The 18,970-nt window shown below is 39.0% G+C and overlaps 1 protein-coding gene across 9 annotated transcripts in view; it reads left to right on the top strand.

Moving 5' to 3' along the window:
• SCML2 (Scm polycomb group protein like 2) overlaps positions 1 to 14,651 on the top strand; it is a 109,564-nt gene extending 94,913 nt beyond the window's left edge. For 8 of the 9 annotated variants that reach the window (XM_025201110.1, XM_014518796.2, XM_025201109.1 and 5 more), the window contains 5 exons: positions 2,007 to 2,189; positions 5,003 to 5,116; positions 8,483 to 8,764; positions 9,481 to 9,644; positions 11,968 to 14,651. In XM_025201110.1, coding sequence (XP_025056895.1) covers positions 2,007 to 2,189; positions 5,003 to 5,116; positions 8,483 to 8,764; positions 9,481 to 9,644; positions 11,968 to 12,093 — 869 coding nt within the window. In that variant the 3' untranslated portion in view covers positions 12,094 to 14,651. The remainder of the gene's footprint in view (positions 1 to 2,006; positions 2,190 to 5,002; positions 5,117 to 8,482; positions 8,765 to 9,480; positions 9,645 to 11,967) is intronic. The other variant, XM_025201106.1, reaches the window with a different exon arrangement.
• Positions 14,652 to 18,970: the final 4,319 nt, after the last annotated feature.

The raw sequence follows: 18,970 nt of genomic DNA on the forward strand, positions 1-18,970 counted from the left end.
ATGGGACCAGGTGGGGCAGTGATTTGGGGGGCTGGGGGAGTGGCCAGGGGATGGCGCTGGGTGGGCAGCGATCTGGGGGGCTCTCTGCCAGAGGGGCTCTGTGGAGGACCCGAGCTTCCATTTCCTCAGGTCATGGCCAGGGACCATGCCCTACCCTGCTTTCTTCTCCCGGGGTATTTTTTGACCCGTGGATATCCAGGGGTCTAATTTTTTCCTTGCACTGAAAATTTGCAGCGTGAGGAACCTTTTTTTGTTCCTGCATGTGCCTCTTGCAGCATCTCAAATGGCTTTGAGGCACTGCAAGGGGCACATGTGCCCTTGTCTGTACATGCCCTTTGTGGCTAACCCTAAGGTGTTACAGTGAATCCTTATGATTTTGTTGGGATTTCAAAGTCTAATTAACTCAAGTATGCCTAGTGATTCCTTTGCCATAGAAAACTAGAGCCAGAGTTTCTCTTTAATATAATTATTCTCAAAACTCGTAATTTCCCATCATTAAAGCAAATTAGCAAGTTTCTATTTCATTATTTATATTTAAGTATACTGATTGCAGTTACACAATACCTTTACAAACTTGCTTCAGATTAGAAATATTAGCTGTGTTTTAAAGTTGACTATTGTCCCTTTTTGGTAATGTAGTGCTTTAGATTAGCATATTGTATGTCTGCTCATTCACATTCAGATTTTTGTGAATAATGGCTTATTTCGTGTTTTTTTTCCTTTGAAAGTACCTCTGTTCTTCAGGCAGGGGAAGTAATCTCCTGCAGTTCTCCTTAATTTTTGTAGGGACTTTTAAAAAGTAAATTTTTGATCTCACCTAAAAATAGCTGGTTAACTGGAAAAGCAAGAAAGCATGTAGAGTTCAAGACCATATTTTTAGTCATAAGTTTAACTTTAATTTTGTTACCTCTTAGATTTGTGATCTTTGACATTAAACATATTTCTGGATCTAGAGTGCATAGGTAATCTCATAAATTGTTCACCTAGGATATGTCTACGTTCTTTGTGAGCCATGCTAGCTAGCCCTGTTGTGAAACACAGCACACATGCTCTGTATGTGCTGTAGCAGAAAAAAACACCTGCTATTACAGCAGCCCTGGGTGTTCACCAAACAACTGTTACACTATAACCTGAAAAAAATATGAACTGTATGTGGAATACATATGTCCTGCTTAGCTGCCACTTTTCCTAGCACAGGTGGAAGCATTGTAGGCATGCTTCTAGTGGCCATGCATAAATTGCCCTAAATAATTTCTAATCTCAATAATTGCCAAAAGAAGAAAAGGTATTGTTAAGTGTATAATTTGTGTTGATTCTTTTAGGAAAGCAAAGATAATATATAAGCACAACAGGCTGTGTTGTCTAAGCAGTATGTAATAGACTGTTGACATTTAAAACAATGTAATGTACTATTGTGTATTTTTTTATGATTCTTAGGCTTGCTAAATTCCTTTTGAAGTAAATGGGAGTTTCATCTGCACAAGGGCAGCAGGATTGTATTCCCTGACATTAAATAACACAAAGGGTTACCCACCCAGTTGTTCCTGTTGTAATTCTAGTTCTACTGGGTAACAGTATGCAAGAAATAGTGTAATTGGTTCATTTTAAAATTAACAAATAGGTTTGTCTAGAACTCCTGGTTTAAAACTACTATCATATGAGATCTGTTTTATTCTCTGAAAATATTTGTTTAGCAAGCAAATAACAAAAATGAAACATTAGAATTTTACTTTGTGGGACTGATTCTCATTTCTGTTAATTTGGTATAATTCAGTACCAGAAGAGTTAATCTACATTTACAAGAGGTGTAAATAGTGATTAGAGCCTGGCCCTTTGAAGACTCTTTGTTAAATAGACTCGTAAAATAGTAGAATGATTGTTTACCTATTTTTTGTCTTTGCACAGTTTAAATCAAAGCTGGTTGTGTTCTTTTGTTGCTAATGGAGGGTGTTTTACTATACTTCATGGTGTTTGGGTGGCATTTGATATCTTCTTCTTACTCATAGCCTCCTTTGATGGGGAAAAACACGCCATCAATCTTCCTTCTGTAAACAGTGCATCGTTTGTCCTTCGGTTCTTGGAGAAACTCTGTCACAGCCTGCAGTGCGATAATCTTTTTAGTAGCCAGCCCTTCAGCCCTTACATGGGGAGTGCACACAGTCCTACAGAATATGACAAGAGTAAACCAGGTAATGCTAAATTACACCAGCTTTTTTCCCCCAAGTTCAAGCTGTTTTGGGATCTATGATGATTTTGCATTATTTTGCTTTTCACTGTGCCTCATTATAACTGGAATCGATTAAAACTATTGCTTTATGGTTCTTAGTGAAATGACTTCTAGTGTGTTACTGCTTTGGAGGGGTGTCACAGGATGGGGTCCCTACGGAAGGCCGTGTTGCCCCTAGGGCCCTGTGACCGAGCCAGCTTTGCCCTACAGGCACCTTCTATTCTTTTCTGCCACATCACCTGCCACGTCTTGATGGTTAAGATAATAGATGCTAGATAGGGAGGCTGCCCTCAAGTTGCTATTCAGTCATGGTCCTGGTGGACCCCACTAAACTGTGTGGTTCTTAGACCCCTTGCTGGGTCCCATTCTAAGTAAGTGCCTCGCAGGACATCCCAGCCCTTATGGGCTAGATGCATGGCTCCAAAACGGTCCCTTTACTATGCCCCATGCCTCGCAGGTGATATTCATACATCCCTCTGAGGCCTTGATGTAGCTCGGCCTCCTGTCATCCCTGGGCCCTTGGCCCCTGTCTACGCGCCCTCACCGGTGCTAGGCTCTCTGCGGCCCCTGTCTACGCGCCCTCACCGGTGCTAGGCTCTCTGCAGCCCCTGTCGCTGTGCCCTCACTGGTGCTGGGGCTCTGCATGGTAGTGTGCCCCAATAGCCTCAGTCCAGTTTACCGGATTAAAAGCAACAACATTAATATGAACCCCTGGGCTATAACATATCAGCAACCATAACCCTGGAGGTCACACTCTGTCCCTTTAAGAGGGTCAGTTTCTCCCTCAACAATGCATGCCTCCTAGCCCCAGATACTTTAGGAGCTCCTAAACCTCATTAGTCTCACCAGGAGCAGCACAGGCACCCAGGTATCTTCGTGGAGCTTTTCTGCATGAACTCCACTCCCCTTGGCAGCTGCTAGGGCCGTAACTGCCTTCAGTCCCCAGCCCTAGGGCTTATATGGGCTCAGGGCCCTGCCTTCCTCCCGTCAGCTGACCAGGTGCAGGTGCGGGCTAATTCCCTCATTAGCCTGCTGCCACGGCAGCCTGCATCTGTGGGGTTTCTGCCTGGCTCCTAGGGCCCTCTCTATGAAATTTCTGCCCTTAAAGGAGCAGGCACCTTAGTGCCCTATGACAAGGGGATGGGGCACTTACATGTGCAGAAATCAGTTTGTTCAGCAAGCTGAAACTTCACATTCTATTAGCTTGGTTTATGCTCACAAGGAAAATTAAACTTATAAAAATACTTCTTGTTGCTTGCTCAAAGAGGGGAGAGAGGGGCAGTACTTCCCTATACAATAAACTCAAGACGATAATTTCCTTTACAGTGAAAAGTACTCCCTCCTGCTCAAGAGAGCTAATGCCCTCTTTTCCTCCTTTAACAGCACCAGAGAATTTACACTGTAGTGTATAATCTTATTATAAGCTGGGAGAGCAACCATTTTTTTCAAAGTGCTGCTGAAAGTACTCTATGGTAGTATGGACCAATCTTTTCAGCAGGTGTGCCACAAATTATCCCCCACCCTCCTCAAGTACCACTCTGATCCCCTTATCCTGCCTGATCTGCTGCCCCCCCTTTCTGCTTCCTGATCTGTTGCTCTGCTTTTTGCTCTCTATCCTATCTGCCAATGTGGTGCCTGTCCCCTTCACAATCTGCCCCTTCACACACATGCATGCACACACACATGCTGCATATGCCACTGACAGCATGCGTGCTAAAGGTTGGCTAGTCCTGGTATATGGAATGAGTAGCCCACTAAGGCAGAATAGCTCCATATGTCTTAATTGCAGGGAAGGAAATGGAGTCCTTTCAATGCACATATAATGAAGGTCATTGGAATTACAAGTATGAGTCTTTTGGACTTCCATACATTGCTAGCCAAAATAGAAAACAGAAATAGAGTAAGTCTAGGAGGCCAAATTGATGTTTCCCAATACTGTAGCTTTTGATTTTCAGTTAAACATTTTTAGTGGAAATGTAACTACTATCTATAGGGTATATTATATTTGGTTTGTATATAACACTTCTCAGTTATAGCTCTCAAAGCACTTTATAAAGCAGGTCACTGTCATTGTTTCAATTTTACAAATGGAAATTGTGACAGTGAGAGTAAAGCAGGCCAGTGGATATTAAAATTGTGCTATGACAGGCCCAGTCCAGTATTTTAAGGATTAAGCCATAACTACAAATATTTGACATTAGTGCAGCTTCAGATTCTAAAGTGAGAAGCTTCTGATGATTATATGGAAACTAATATGTTCCTTCTTCCCTTACTCCCTCCCAATTATGCACCCCTCCCCCTTGCTTATAGAGCTAATGTTTTAAACTGGCTATGATCTGGCTGTAATTTCAAAATTTCTCTAGATAAGGTGAAAAAATAAAATACATATTCCATTAAGCATCCTTTATATTGTTTGTAATCAAGGACGGTTTTCTGAGCTCTCCTCAGGGTGAACATAAATCAAGGTAATTTGGGTGATAACTTTCTAAACCAAATATATATTTTAGTCCTGAAAGTTTGTGTGGAAACAATTAAATATACAGGTTAATAAATCATTATTGAAGGCTTATGGGTGATGCTTCAACATGGTGTAAACTACAACTTTTCGTGAATTGTGCTGCAAGAAGATGAGAAAAGGCAATATGGAAAACAATCTTAAGATCCAATGAATGAATATAAGACACTTTCACCTCATTTCTGTGTCTTTCTCCTCTTTCTTTTCCTCTCCCCCCATTTTTATTAGTTCTAACATGAAATGAATTTTTCTGTTTCCAGCAAAAGAGGAAATATCAGAAAACAGAATTACGAAACGTTTTTCTCAGGATTCTCCACCATACAGTGCCCCTCTTTCTCCTAAACTGCCCAGAACTGAAGTTCACCCATCTGAAGGTAACTCTCCATCACTTTGCATGAGGGTTATTTGTAATATTTCTAACAAGAGAAGCAACTACATCCAATTTGTTTAACTTTAGCCATAACCTTTGATAGCGTATGCATGTTCACTGTATGATGTAATATGTGTAGGTGGCAATTACTGGTGAGGGGGCACAAATATTGAGCTAGTGTACATTTTTAGTTCCTTTGTTGGGCTCTTGCCTAATGTTTTTCAGGATTTAAGGGCCCTTTGCAGCCAGTTGATGGATGAAGTTGTTTGTATGCAGCAACTTATTAAAATCCATTGAATACTAACTTGTATTAAAATAAGATAGAAAATAAACCAAAATACTATAATAACCGATGTAAAAAATAGTCTCTGTCCAACTGATGTATAACAGTGGTTGTAGGCTGCCTAATTTGCAAGAGTTTCAAAAACAATTAATATTTCAAGATATTTGCAAAGGCCTAGGTGCAATATTAGATTAGATATTTGTAGCCAGAGTTTTCAGAGGTTCTAAGATTTTGGAAAATCCGATTGTCATTGGTGAGAGTTGTGATCTCTGTGGATTGAGTCACGGGGCTGTATTTAGAGAGAAGAGGACACAAAACACTTCAAATTACAATGGATTTGTTTAAGATTGAGTAAGGATTCTTATTCATCTAGTCTTATAATAGTAGAAGTAGGGGGCACAAAAATTCATAGTAAATTTAGAAACTGCTTTGGAAAGAAGGCATTGTTTTATTCATAAAATGCACCCGGTAGAATTGAGTTGAGCATCTGTTGGGTGTGCCCATGAATAGGGATAGCTCACTTGAATATAAGAAAATATAGGCACCCAAATGGGAGCAAAATAAAACTGACAATGTAAACATAGACTGGTTAATTATAGTGTCCAGTATGATTATAGTACTGGAACTGCAGTATCCAGGAAGGGATATTCCACTCTCAAAACAAGCTTTTCCATAAGTGTCACTTTCCAATTTCTGTTCAGTGTACTGATTAAATAACTACATAATAAAAGTAAGATGAATTAACGTATTCTTATACAGTAGTGTGGCTTCCTGGTGTTAAACTAAAATCTATAGGGGAAATAAATGTTTTTACCCTATCTGAAAGTTCAGACTTTTTGCTAAGAAATTTGAATAAAGTGTGTTATGCATTTGAAGAGGCCTTTTATATTTCCCAGCGAACCCCATTAGCCACTGTCCTCCACTGAAAATCCAGAGGTAATTTTATAATAGTCAGTCATGGGATAGTTAACAAGAAAAATCAGCTAAAAAAAAGTTCTGGCTCTGTTGAAACTGTTCTCATGAATTGTTGTTTTGAAATATCTTTTTAAAACAAAATGGAATGTTTGCAGGAAGTCTTCCTTTGGATCTGCTCAGGGATATATTTTGCAGGCTTTTGCTGCCCATTGTGCTTTGGGCAATTTTCTCTTTTAAGTCATGAAGGATAAAGAAACAAAATTGCAACTGACGTGTCCTGCTGCTGCAGGCATGTATCTCTCTCCAGTTTTGTATTAAATAGAACCTTTGACTACCATTTCTAAGTCTGAGAAGAGCTTTTAAAAACAACCTCCCTGCCCGTGGAATTCATACAAACATCGTTAGGCCTTTGTATAATCCAGGTCTGTTTATTACTCTGACTAAAACATCGGAGATTCTGAAATGGAGCTTTCAGCAATATATAAGAAAACTTTTTATCTCACCCTCCTCTCCATAGCTGCTATTACCTCAGACTGTTCAGACGATCCATACAGGGAAAGTTGGACATAATACCAAACTAGTGAAGAAAGATGTAATTGTCAGACTCCAGTTCTGAGTCAGCCCTCTGACCCAGTGATTGTTTGTTAGCGAGATCAGGAGTGGCCTTTGGGCATTCTAGTCACTAAAAGAAAAGCTGTCCGATACCCAGCCTAGTTGCTGACTGGAGGTGCTTAACTAAAGGTGATGACTCTTAAGGGGTGGCTATGTCAGCCTTGCTACCTACCTAGCACATGTTAATTCAGGATAGGTTCAAACATTAATGAAAAGAAAAAAAAATGGGCATAAAATTCCACAGATTGCAATTGCATGGACATTTTGACATCTGTCAGAGGCCAGGCATCCCTCCTTCTCCAAAAGAGTAATGATTACATCATGGGTATAAATGGTTTTCCTATCTGCCAAAGAGATTTTCAGGGTGGCAGTATTGATTTAGAATTTACATGAGCGAGTATGAAACAGACTTTCTAGCTCTTATAGATGCTGCTTTGGCTAGAGGATCATCTGTGGTGCTATTTCACCTTAATTTTCTTTGGAGTGGAAAGTTTTTCCTAACTTTATTCATCATCCTTCTCCTTCTGACTTCTTTTTCAGTGCTGGGTTTGTTTGGCTTTTTACCTACTAATTTTTTCCCTCAAATAGCATCACAATCTATACTTGAGTCAGAATATATTAATTTAACAATTTTCAATAGTTGTAATTTTTTAAATGAAAAAACCCAACATTCAGACCCTTGAGACAAAAGGCCATTTTTTGTCGTATAGCCGCTCCATTCATCAGATTAAGAAGTAGTATTGACAAGTTATAGGTCTAATTATTGAAACAAGAGTACTTTTCAACCATAGGTTTGGATATTTTAGTGTAGATATAATTCTAGTTTATGACATTCAGAAGTCTGTGTCTACCAGAACTACATATTTGGGGAAGAGGGTTACCCATGTTTGAAAACACTGATCAATATTTATTATTTTAGAAATCACTGTTTCCTCTGTGTGGGAATTGTGGCAATTACATATATTCTACTAACTTTAATGATGGCTGCAGATTCTGAAAATAGTATGATTTATAAATATATAATTGCTCATTTGTTTCTGTTTAGAAGTTAAGTTCTTTGTATTACTTACTATTCAGTGAGGGATCTTTTATTTAACTGAGTAATTTCATACAGAACAAACATAACACAGACTTAATGGTTATACTTACTTCTGAGAAAATGTTTAAACTAAGGATGTGCTTCCCAGATCATGATGTCTATGACTGGGATAGCATATTTATCATTATTATCTTTAGAAAATTCTTATAGGTAAGAAATTTGCTCTCTACTCCTGCTCTTCTTTTTTTAAAGAACATAGAATAAATATTTTTATTTGATCCATTGAACTGTATGGCACCCATTCGTGTTGTTAATAATATAACTTGACATGTATTTTAGGAACTTTTTACTGACTACTGAAGAAAAGGAAAATGTTAACTGTAGTAGTACTTGCTTGATAGAAAACTTTGTGACAGCCTTAAAACTTGTTTTAAAGAATTAAATTGGACATAATTAAATAACAGGTTTACAACGTCCAGCATGCTAAACCAGTCTATGTTTGTGTTACTTATAATGTGTAGCAGAAACACTACCTAATGAAGAAAACTGCATCCCCAAAGAACACAGATTTTCTGAGGACCCTCTGGATTCTGTACTCAATTCAATAAGTCCTTCAAGTCCAACCTGTCGAAATTCTACTGAGTATCGTAGCTCAGGAAGCGTAGCATATTACAGGACTTCCCTTCAGCCGGTGACTGCTACCTCAAAGTCAGCCCCAATCCTACGTAGGCTGTCATCGAGTTCTGCTGGGAACACCAGTTACTATGAAGTCAACAGGAATCGAATACAGAGGAGGATTGAAGGTATGATATATGCTTAATCTTTCAAAAATAGTTGCTGACTGTTTTTTAGCAGTATGCAAAGTCATCGGGTTATGGATGATGAAGTAAAGTGCTCTGACGTCCAAAACTTTGCATGCGAGAGGGGTCCATTCATAGCATCTGACAAAGTAGGCAGTAGCCCACAGAAGCTCATGCCTCTCTGAATCAGTTTATAAAATGCCACACTGCCCTGGCTTTTTCATGGTGCTGTTCCCAAATGGAATTTAAGCATGTTAAATTTAATGCAGCTGTACAAGCCAGAAACATGTTGCCTGCTCTCTGGTCTTCTCTCAGCTGTCAAAGACTAAGGCGGAGAGTGCTGGTTACAGTTTCTTTCTGGAGCTCCTCGGACGCTAAAGGTTCACTTCCCCTAGAGAGCATGCCTTACTTCCACAGTATTTCTAGGCACTAGTGTCTTGGAAATCTCAAACTGGTATCTCACGATAGCATGTGGTACTAATACCACCCTGTGTACCCAGAGTTCTGCAAGTTTTCTGAAGAACCTTTTGGAGAAACTTTCGAAGGGAATTCAACTGTTTTTCATTTTAACAAATGAGTGCTATGGGCCAGGATGATCCATTGGGAAAATAGAAGCTGCTACTAAGACAGGTCACCAAGAACATCTGATTTCTCATTAAATGTATTCTTCCTGTAGTGACTTTCAGCGTTTCTTCCTTTTTTCAATAATTCCCTTTAAGCTGCAAGTTCCACAACTGGACCTGATCTCCATGCACTAAAGCGGGAACCCTCCCGAGTACTGAATAAGGATCCTTCCACCTGGTCAATAGATGAAGTAATGCGGTTTGTGAAAGAAGCTGATCCTCAGGCATTAGCCCCACATGCAGAACTCTTCAGGAGACATGTATGATGCCTTTCTGTTTCTGCCTATTTACTAGACTTGAATACATTAGTACTCTGTGTAGGGATTAGTAGTGACTTTCCCTTCTATTACTGTATTTACAAAATGGGAGCAAGGTCCTATGAACAAATTTTGAGAGAGACAGTGAATGATTTGTCTTTCTCAAGAAAGCACCTTCTAGCTGCACAAAGTCTGGGAGCTGCTATCTCAATTTGTTCTCTCCATGCCGTGACCTTGTTCAACTGACCTAAATAGCTGTTACTTACTCAGCTATATGGTCAGTATTTGTTTCCTAGCACTCCATGTTCTCGCAGCAAGCAAGGAGCACCATCCATAGTAGTTTTTAAGGTAGAACCTGTAGCCCACTGAGATGTATCCACTTGTGACTTCGGAAACTTGTGAACCCTAGCCCCCACCTGAGAACGTTTCTGGTCAGTTCTGATAGTCAGTTTGCAGAATGGTCATTGTATCCCTTTATATTAACAGTCAGATACATATCTTAGTTATAGTTAAATCCAATTTACTTAGAAAGAAGAAAAATCTAAAACAAAAATGAAAAAGCATTTCCATGATTTTAGGCAAAACTGCAAAGTTCCACCAAAACTAGCCGGATGATATATTCAGGAAAACCTCCGTTCAGCAGCTGTAACTGTGCCCGGTTTACTCTGCTCTTTGTTTGCTGTGCTAGTTCGTGCCAGGCTGCTTAGTAGAGAGCTGCTCCGTTACCTCAAAAAGTCTCTCTCCAGCTGGAAGTGGCTGGCACTTTTTTTAGTAGATCTATAAGCGAATCACTCGCCCAGCTTCCTTATCAGTGGCAGTCAGCTCTATATTCAGGGTATCCAGCCAGTTTATTTCACATGAGGCAACCTTGTGCCCACAGTAGACGAAATGAGCAAGCAAGCAAACATAACCACAACTGCCATCTTACTTCAGACCTTGAGAGGAGCAACCCAAGTTCTGTGCGTCGTTCTGAACTTCCTCTCACCTCTTACACTCTGCCTCTGGGTCTCTTAGCTCTCTTTATAGCTCTGCCATTATTCCTGAGTCACTAGCAAGGATCCTTTTTTTCTCCGATTTAAAGAAAAAATTCCCAATTTTTGGATTTAAAAAGTACCCCAAAATCCACTTTTTTCTGTGATTAGAATGAAATGCCTCATATATATATATATATATATATGAGGCATTTCATTCTAATCACAGAAAAAAGTGGATTTTGGGGTACTCTTTTTAATCCAAAAATTGGGGATTTTTTTTTCCCCAGAGAAAATGAAGATCCCTAGTCATCAATTGCATCTGGTTCCCAACCTCCCAGGCAGACTAGTGATTGCTAACCACCTGCTGGTGGGCTTCAGCCCCTGAAGGCTAAGCACCAACTTCCAAGACCCAATAGGCCAAATTCTGTGCCGTTTTGAGTTGCATTTATTCCTTTACATCAGGTTACTCTGGCTGTAAAATCGTGCCAAATATTATTTGATGGTAGTTTGCACTTCCTTTTCACTGGTTGTTAATCACAAAGGCTAAATTAACAATTAAACAATTAAAAACATGTGATTGGACCTAGGAGTAAACTAGGTTAGAGGGAATTTCAAAGCATTGTTTCCTTTATCAAATTTCCCTTTTATTTTTCTTTACAGTTTCGTATTATATTTCATGTGTTTTTTATCAGCCTACTGTATTTAAAAATGAGCACAGATTTCATTATGTAGTTGTAAGGAAACACTTGCTGAATTATCAGTATTATGTAAAGCTCTTAATAGTCTACATCTGTCACATTTCAGCAGTTTCTCTTCAAGGCAGTTGAAATTTGTCTGGTTGTCCTTGTTCTTGATCCTAACGTTCCATCTGGTTTCAACCGGACATAGATCTGTCTTATTTCACAGACCTGGGTGATGTGCTATTCTCTTCCTCTCTGTGTGTTGTCTGTGTCCCTGTACAGCTGTTTTCAAGGTTCAGTGCAAGGCCTCAGTGTGTGGGTCATTGTATCTTTAACCAGATTGGCCTTCATCTTTAGATTTTCCTCTTGTCCCAGTTCCTTTTGTTTTGATTAGAGGAGCTGGCTTTCTGGGCCATTTGCTCAATTTCAGATGTAAATATGTGCAGCATCTCAAATGCATAGAAAAGGGTGCATTAGAAAACACTAAAAAAAATTAAACAAAATATTAGTTTAATAGTTTACTGATGTATTAAACTATAGTTAATTACTGATTTATATACTCTACTTTAAAGTTTTATTGCACTACAAATAAATGCACTGTACATTTCAGTTTTATTGTGCATCATGTTAAAGCATTTATGCATTATTGTATTTATTCTCTTCCTTTTACAGGAAATTGATGGGAAAGCACTACTGTTACTGAGGAGTGATATGATAATGAAATATATGGGACTGAAGTTGGGGCCGGCATTAAAGCTATGCTACCACATTGACAGACTTAAACAAGGAAAGTACTAGCCAGTGGGAACACAATAATCTGTGTGTTCATACCATACTTACCTCTCAGGTTCACAGACATGGTCTTTATTTAAAAAGTATTTTGTTGTTGCAAACATTTGCGGTTTGCAGAAGTTTCCTCTCAAAATGTGATAAAATATTTACTAACAAGAAAAAAGGACTATATTACATTTTAGGAACTGATTTGGAAAGGTACACAGGAAAAGGCAGTTAGGACTGTGTTTTTGGGGTTTGTGGGGTTTTCTTTAAGTGATACTTTCATGGACACTATACACAGAAAACTGAGAAATGCATTCTTTTTTACAGACTTCAACTGATACATTCACATTCAAAACCAAAACAGCTGAATCCCAAAGGAAAAACAGCATCAGGTGTTGATAATTTTTACAGGGATGGCTGTAAAATTTTACATTATGAGAAAATTTTAAAGAAGCAGCAGTAAACTTCATCTCTTTTAGTGAATACTCTGTGACTGGTTCTCCAGGAGAGTAATGTTCATTTAGATTATGCTATACAGATTTCCATAAAGGGAATAGACATATGAATGGTTTCATTTGTGTGTGCTTTTAATACAAATATAAGCTTTTATAAAGTGTGGTTATCAGTTCTCTGGTAAATTAGGAGGACAAAAAGTACAGTATGTTGTCAGTTTATACAGGCAACATGTCTGTTTCATGGAAAGGGCATTTTCTCAGCCGTTTTGAACAGCTGATTGTTCTGGGTTGAACAGACGTTTCTCTGGAACAGAACACCTACATTTTAAACATTCCATTTTTCCTGAGCTTGGTGTGGATATATTGATGCTTGTGTGTGTGTGTGCGTGTGTGGTACAAACATATATATACTGTACATATGTATTCAGTTTTTTAAAAGTATTCAAAAGGTACTTTGCACTGCAGCAGAGGAAACAAGAAACTGTATAGTTCAGTTTTTTACTGGTAAATTTTGTTATGTACTATTTTCATATTCATTAACAACTGTCTGTTTCGCTTTTCATTCCTGTGGGGTAAGAAACAATCAGTGAATGGATGGATTCACACAGGAGGGTTCCTTGTACTATGCAACACTCCCTTTCACACATTGATTAGCTCTGAGCCATTTATTCTGGTATAGTATCTGGAAAAATACATTTTAGTTCTCATGTTCATTCTTTTTTGGCTCTTTTTAACTTCCACATTTTGTGCAAGTGGTACTACATACCAGTATACTTTTTTTTTGTATAAACTTGGTGCTGTTTATATAAGCTACAGAATGAGTGCTGATAGTAAAACAATTTGCTGTCACTGCCAATCAAATAAACATCAGGGACAAGAATGTACATTTTCTGTGTAGGAAACTGAATGTACTGTATGTAATAGTGCAAGTGATAAAGAACTACTTACTAGGAAAGGTGTAGTCCTAAAAGGGTAGGTTTTATTATATTTCTTATTGCCTTTTTATATGAAAGCATCTAGTAAAAAAAAAAAAGTATTTTTTACAAATTGCTTTTTGAAAATGCCTTGCTTATTGCTAGTTAAATATTCCTCAGGTTTTTGCAGAACTACTGCAAAATCATACCTTTTGTAGTTCACAAATTGTCAAGTATTTCGTTAAATAACTACAACACACATTTAATATAGCAGTTCATCTGTTTTTTTCAGGATTGTTTTAGTATACTACCATAAAGCATTTGACATTAAGGGTTTTGTATTTTGATTTATTTTTGCATATTTTTGTGTGCATGTATATTAAATGAACAATACACTTTATAGCTAGTAGGAGGCAGAACAATGATTGGGAAAATATAGTATATTTTTTTCTTTGAGTTATGAGATGCCAACTCAAGTTATTGCTTATATATGAAAGAAAATATTGTACTCCAGATATGTTAGGTATATTGTGTATATCAGTGGTGCCCCGCCATGCAGGCCAACATTTTCCAGGCCTGCAGGCCAAATGAGTGGCGTGGGGTCAATCTGTTGGATGGACCCTGTGTGGGGTTGGTTCATGGGTCTGGAAATGTGGAAGCAGTTAATGTTGCCATTGCTTTTCTGCTGTCAAATTTCCAGACCCTTGGGGAGCCCTGCAAGCCTGATGACTAAGCTCTGTGTACCAGATTTGGCCCATGGGCCAGGGGTTGAACACCCCTGTTTTATATGATATTTAATCACTGTTGAGAATTATGTTGAATGAAAAAGAAAAGTACCACTTTCTTAAAATTGTATTGAAAGTACTGTATTCACTCAAAGCTAAGATGAGGCTTTTCTCCTCAGTCACTGCCTGGGGGGGGACCTCTTGTCTTAGATCTGAGTACCAGCCTGGGCCAGATGACAGTTCAGCTCTGGCTTTGGCCCCAGACCTAGAGACAAAGCTGGAGCACTGCTGCCACCTGCCCAAGGCTGGGTGGGGGAGGCAGCACACAGCAGGGGTAGTGGGTAAGAAACCCAAGGGGTAGGGCTTGGGCAGAAGTGCCGGGGGTAGGGTGGCAGGCACAGGTGTAGGGGGGGTAAGTAGGGGCAGGCACTGGAGGGGATGAAGTAACGGGGGGGCACAAGCACACAGAAGGCAAGGGATAGGTGGTAAGGGAGCCACATGGCAGGGGAGCAGATGTGGGGGTTAAGTGGCAAAGGGGGTGGGCAGCGGTGGGGGAAGGGGCAGAGGTGGCAAGCGGCAGATGGGTTAGGCAGCAGAGGATAAGCACATGCAATGGGCAGGCTAGGGATAAGAGGGCAGGTCAGGAAGGTAAGGGGGGTGGGGGCAAGGTGTGGGGGTCTGGCCCATTGCCCCTTGCTGCTGGCTTTGCAGGGACAAATTGAAGATATCCTCCCAATAATTAGATTCTATATAATATGGAAAATTATAACAGATATATAAGTTTTCCATGTATAGAATTTCATTATTGGGATGTTGTCTAAAGTTCAAAGTAATCTTGGATTTGGGTAAATACTGTAATTCAGACAGAAATTACATTCTTGCATTCACCAAATAATGTGTATAAACAAAGATGTTTAAATTTTCTATTTTATACAAGGCTTTTCTGGAACAATGGAGTTTCAGCCTTTTTTCATACATTCCACCATTTGGTATAAATATTTGTAAAGAGTTTTGCCTGCATACATGCATATGAAATCCTAGAATGTCACCAGGCAAGAATTTCACATTGTATTATAGCATGAGATTCAAGCATGAGCTTCAAGATTCATGTGTTGTAACAGATTATATTTTTAATTCTTTATTTTCAACTGGATGTTCTTAACTATAAGCAAAAAAAATAAAATAATTTTTGTGCAGTGTTGCAATTGTTCATTTTATTTGACATATACTTGAACCAAAATTTGCCCAGACAGTTTGCTATATTATCTTTCAGTTTGCAGAGTTTGGCAGTTCATGTAAACTTGTGATACAAAAATGTTTTAATTAAAGAATACACTCGTCAACATTTGTTTATCAAGTTCAGTTAATATCTGTGCTGGGACTGGTCTGTGTTTTTAGGAGAACAGTTTAGAAATATTTTTACAGCATATAGTTATATAGAGTATTTCACCACTCATGGTTCACAGTTTCCATATAAATATCCATTAGTGAGTAAAGGAAGAAGATCCCTTAAAGTTTCTATATGATCTGGAACTGTTTTATATTGCTTTTCCCCCCAAAACTTTAATGGTGATACCTTTTAGATTTAAAAAAAAAATAAATTGAATATCCATCTTGATTAAATGTGGATCAGAATGGGTATATTAGCTGCACTGTAGAAGAACCCCTTGAATCTATATTTGTGCTTCATTATATATAGAGATATAGCTATCTATTCTAAAATCTAGAACATAAATGCCATACTGGGATACCAGGTCAGGCCAATAATCCATGTAGCTTAGTGTTTTATGTCTGACAGTGGCAAGAATGTCGCTTTAGAGGGAGAGCATTGAACTGGGTATATCTAAAATGATCTATCCCCTATTCATTATTTTCCCTTGCATCTGGTATTGGTTTAGAGATGCCAGAGGAAGCATCCCTAACTGTTCTGCCCAACAGCTATTAATGGATCTATTGTCCATGAACTTGTCTGGTCCTTTTTTGAACTTCGTTAAGCTATCTGTCTCTTAATGCCTGTGTCAATGAGTTCCACAGGTTACCTACATGTTGTGTAAATCTGTCCCCTACTACTTTCAGTGGAGGTCCCCTAGTTCTAGTATTGTGGTGAAAAATGGTTCCTATTCACTGCCTTCATGATTTTATAGACTTCTGTCATATACCCACCTCAGCCTTCTCCTTTCCAAACTGAAGAGTCCTAGCTTGTTTAGTCTCTTCTGGTATGAAAACTGGTCCATATCCCTGACCATTTTGGTTGCCCTTCTCTGTATCTTTTCTAAGTCTACCATATCCTTTTTGAGATGTGAAGGCCAGAACTACACACAGGATTCAAGATATGGATGAAACATGTATTTGTATGATGGCATGATGATGTTCTGTTTTGTTTTCTGTTCTCCTCTTAATGGCTTATTTGGTCGCCACTGCACATTGAGCTGAAATTTTTAGAGAACTGTTGTCTCCAATGACTCCAAGGTCTCTCTTTCCTGAGTCATAACAGCCAGTCAAAACCAGGCATTGTGTATGTATAATTGGAGTTATTTTCCCCAAGGGCATTACCTTGCACTTACTGACATGGAAGTTTATCTGCCTTTTTTTCCCCCTCAGTCTGGTGAGATTTTTCTGAAGCTCCTCTCTGTCATCTTGGGATTTGACTACCTGGAATAAGTTTGTATCATGTGCAAATTTGGAGATTTTACTGTTCAGCCTTATTTCTAGGTCATTGAAAAGGTTGAACAAAACCTGACCCAACACAGCTTCCTGTAGGACCCCAATTTTGACCTTCCTCCATCCTGAAAGGTGACCATTTAGCCCTATCTTCTGCTTCCTGTTTTTTAACCAACTCTTGGTCTACAAAAGAACCTCCCCTCCAATCCTGCAATAACATTTTTTTAAAAATCCTTTGGTGAGGGGCCTTATAGTTTCATAGTTGTTAGGCGCTGGAAGGGACCTTACAGATCATTGGATCCAGCCCCCTGCACTTGGGCAGGAAAGACTGCTGGGGGCAGATGACCCCAGCAAGATGGGCATCACGTCGCTTGCTGAAGATTGCCAGGGTGGGTGACTGTACCACCACCGGGGGGAGCCTGTTCCAAACCCGTGATACTTGACTTGTAAGGAAGTTTTTCTTTATGTCAAGCCTGAAGCAATCTTCAATCAGTTTGTGTCCTCCCCTGGGTGGCCTTGATGAACAGATGCTCCCCCAGGCCCTGATGTACTCCCCTGATATAGGCTGCCTCCAAGTCCCCTTGTTTCAAAAATCCAAATATATTGGATCCCCCTTGTCCATGTACTTGTTACTCTCAGCAGATTGGTAAGGCAGGATTTACCCTTTTTGTCAAGGTTGAAAAATGAAGTTAAAATGTATACAAACAGAAGACTACATAGAGCAATTAAACGATGATGGATCTTGAATTTCATGTGCCTGCAGATGTGGACTTTTTGGTTGCATCTGATACATAGTTTGGTTGCATCTGTTGGAGGTGGATTTGAGCACCCGTAGCTCTCATTAGCTTCTCTTGAAATTTTGATTGCTGGTAGTTGGCCTTTCTGACTGACTAGTTTTTCAAATGGTGGCCAACACCCAAAGCCTCTGTCCTGCATTAAGCAGAGACCTAAATATTTAAGACAAAGGTTTTAATGCCAAAAAAGTAGACTTCAAAATACTTCAGATTTTATTACTCTTACACAGCAGTCTATTGTTCTGATGCCAGTTCTGAACAATCAGCTTGAAATGTAGAAGTAACTTGATCAGGTAAATAGTAATTTCAAAGCAAAAAATGGGGAAAGTACAGAACTTGGGATCCAGCTAAAACAATTGGAGTGTTTTGAATCCTATTGCTCTCAAAATATATTGACTACATACAGAAAGGAGGATTATACATAGAATGTTCTGTCTACCGGGGAGTTATTTTCCTCCCAGCATGGTTATGCTGTTGATCCATTTCCATGGTGTTATTTCTCTTGTTCTTATATGACAACGCATTTAATAGAGGTGACATCAAATTAAAATTTAACTTCTTGGCATTATGATTAGGGACTATGATACACTTCTACAATATCCTCTCTCGGTAGTCCTGTAACTCTTATTAGCAGAAGGTTGATTGGGAATAACAGAAATGAGTGTTTCATGACACAGCTTTTCAATCATTGCAAATGACATGGTTACAACTACAACATATTCATTATAGATAATTGTATAAATATTAAAATGCTCCTTAGGATTTAGGCCAGAACTCAGCAGCATCACATTGTAAATTCATTTGGTTTTCTAAATGCCATTTTTTGTTTATTTTATTAAAGGTGTTGCATTATTTACTTATGAGGATGCGGGTGGGTGGAAGAGATGTTTATTCAGGCATGTCACTTTAAATGCTTGCAGTATTAATGTAAACACGGCTGTCTTTTTCTCCATTAATAAACAAGATCTGCCTGGAAGCCATACTAGCCTCTCTGGAGTTTTAATTGTTACGCAGGGAATACAAAATGCATGTTACAAGGCTCCTTAATATGGTACCTAATGCTAATGTTTATTTTGTCTTGGATGTTTTTGTATGGTAGAGGATAGAGACTTAACTCAGGGTATCAAAGTCTTGGCCCATGGGGGTGGGGGGGGGTGTTCTTTAGTTAGTGGTAGAAGGCTTTTGTTGGATGTTTTAAAGTGGGGATACTCAAAGTTTTATTTGATGGAGTAGACTCTATTAATAGTTTTGGGGGTGAGTGAGTGGGGAAAAGCAATCACTCAGCTGCCATTTCCTAATCTCATAAGGTCCTTGTGTGCTATCCACAGAATTTTTTAGGAGAACTTATA

Source organism: Alligator sinensis, unplaced genomic scaffold (genome assembly GCF_000455745.1).
Source record: "Alligator sinensis unplaced genomic scaffold, ASM45574v1 scaffold583_1, whole genome shotgun sequence".
Taxonomy (NCBI): Eukaryota; Metazoa; Chordata; order Crocodylia; family Alligatoridae; genus Alligator; species Alligator sinensis.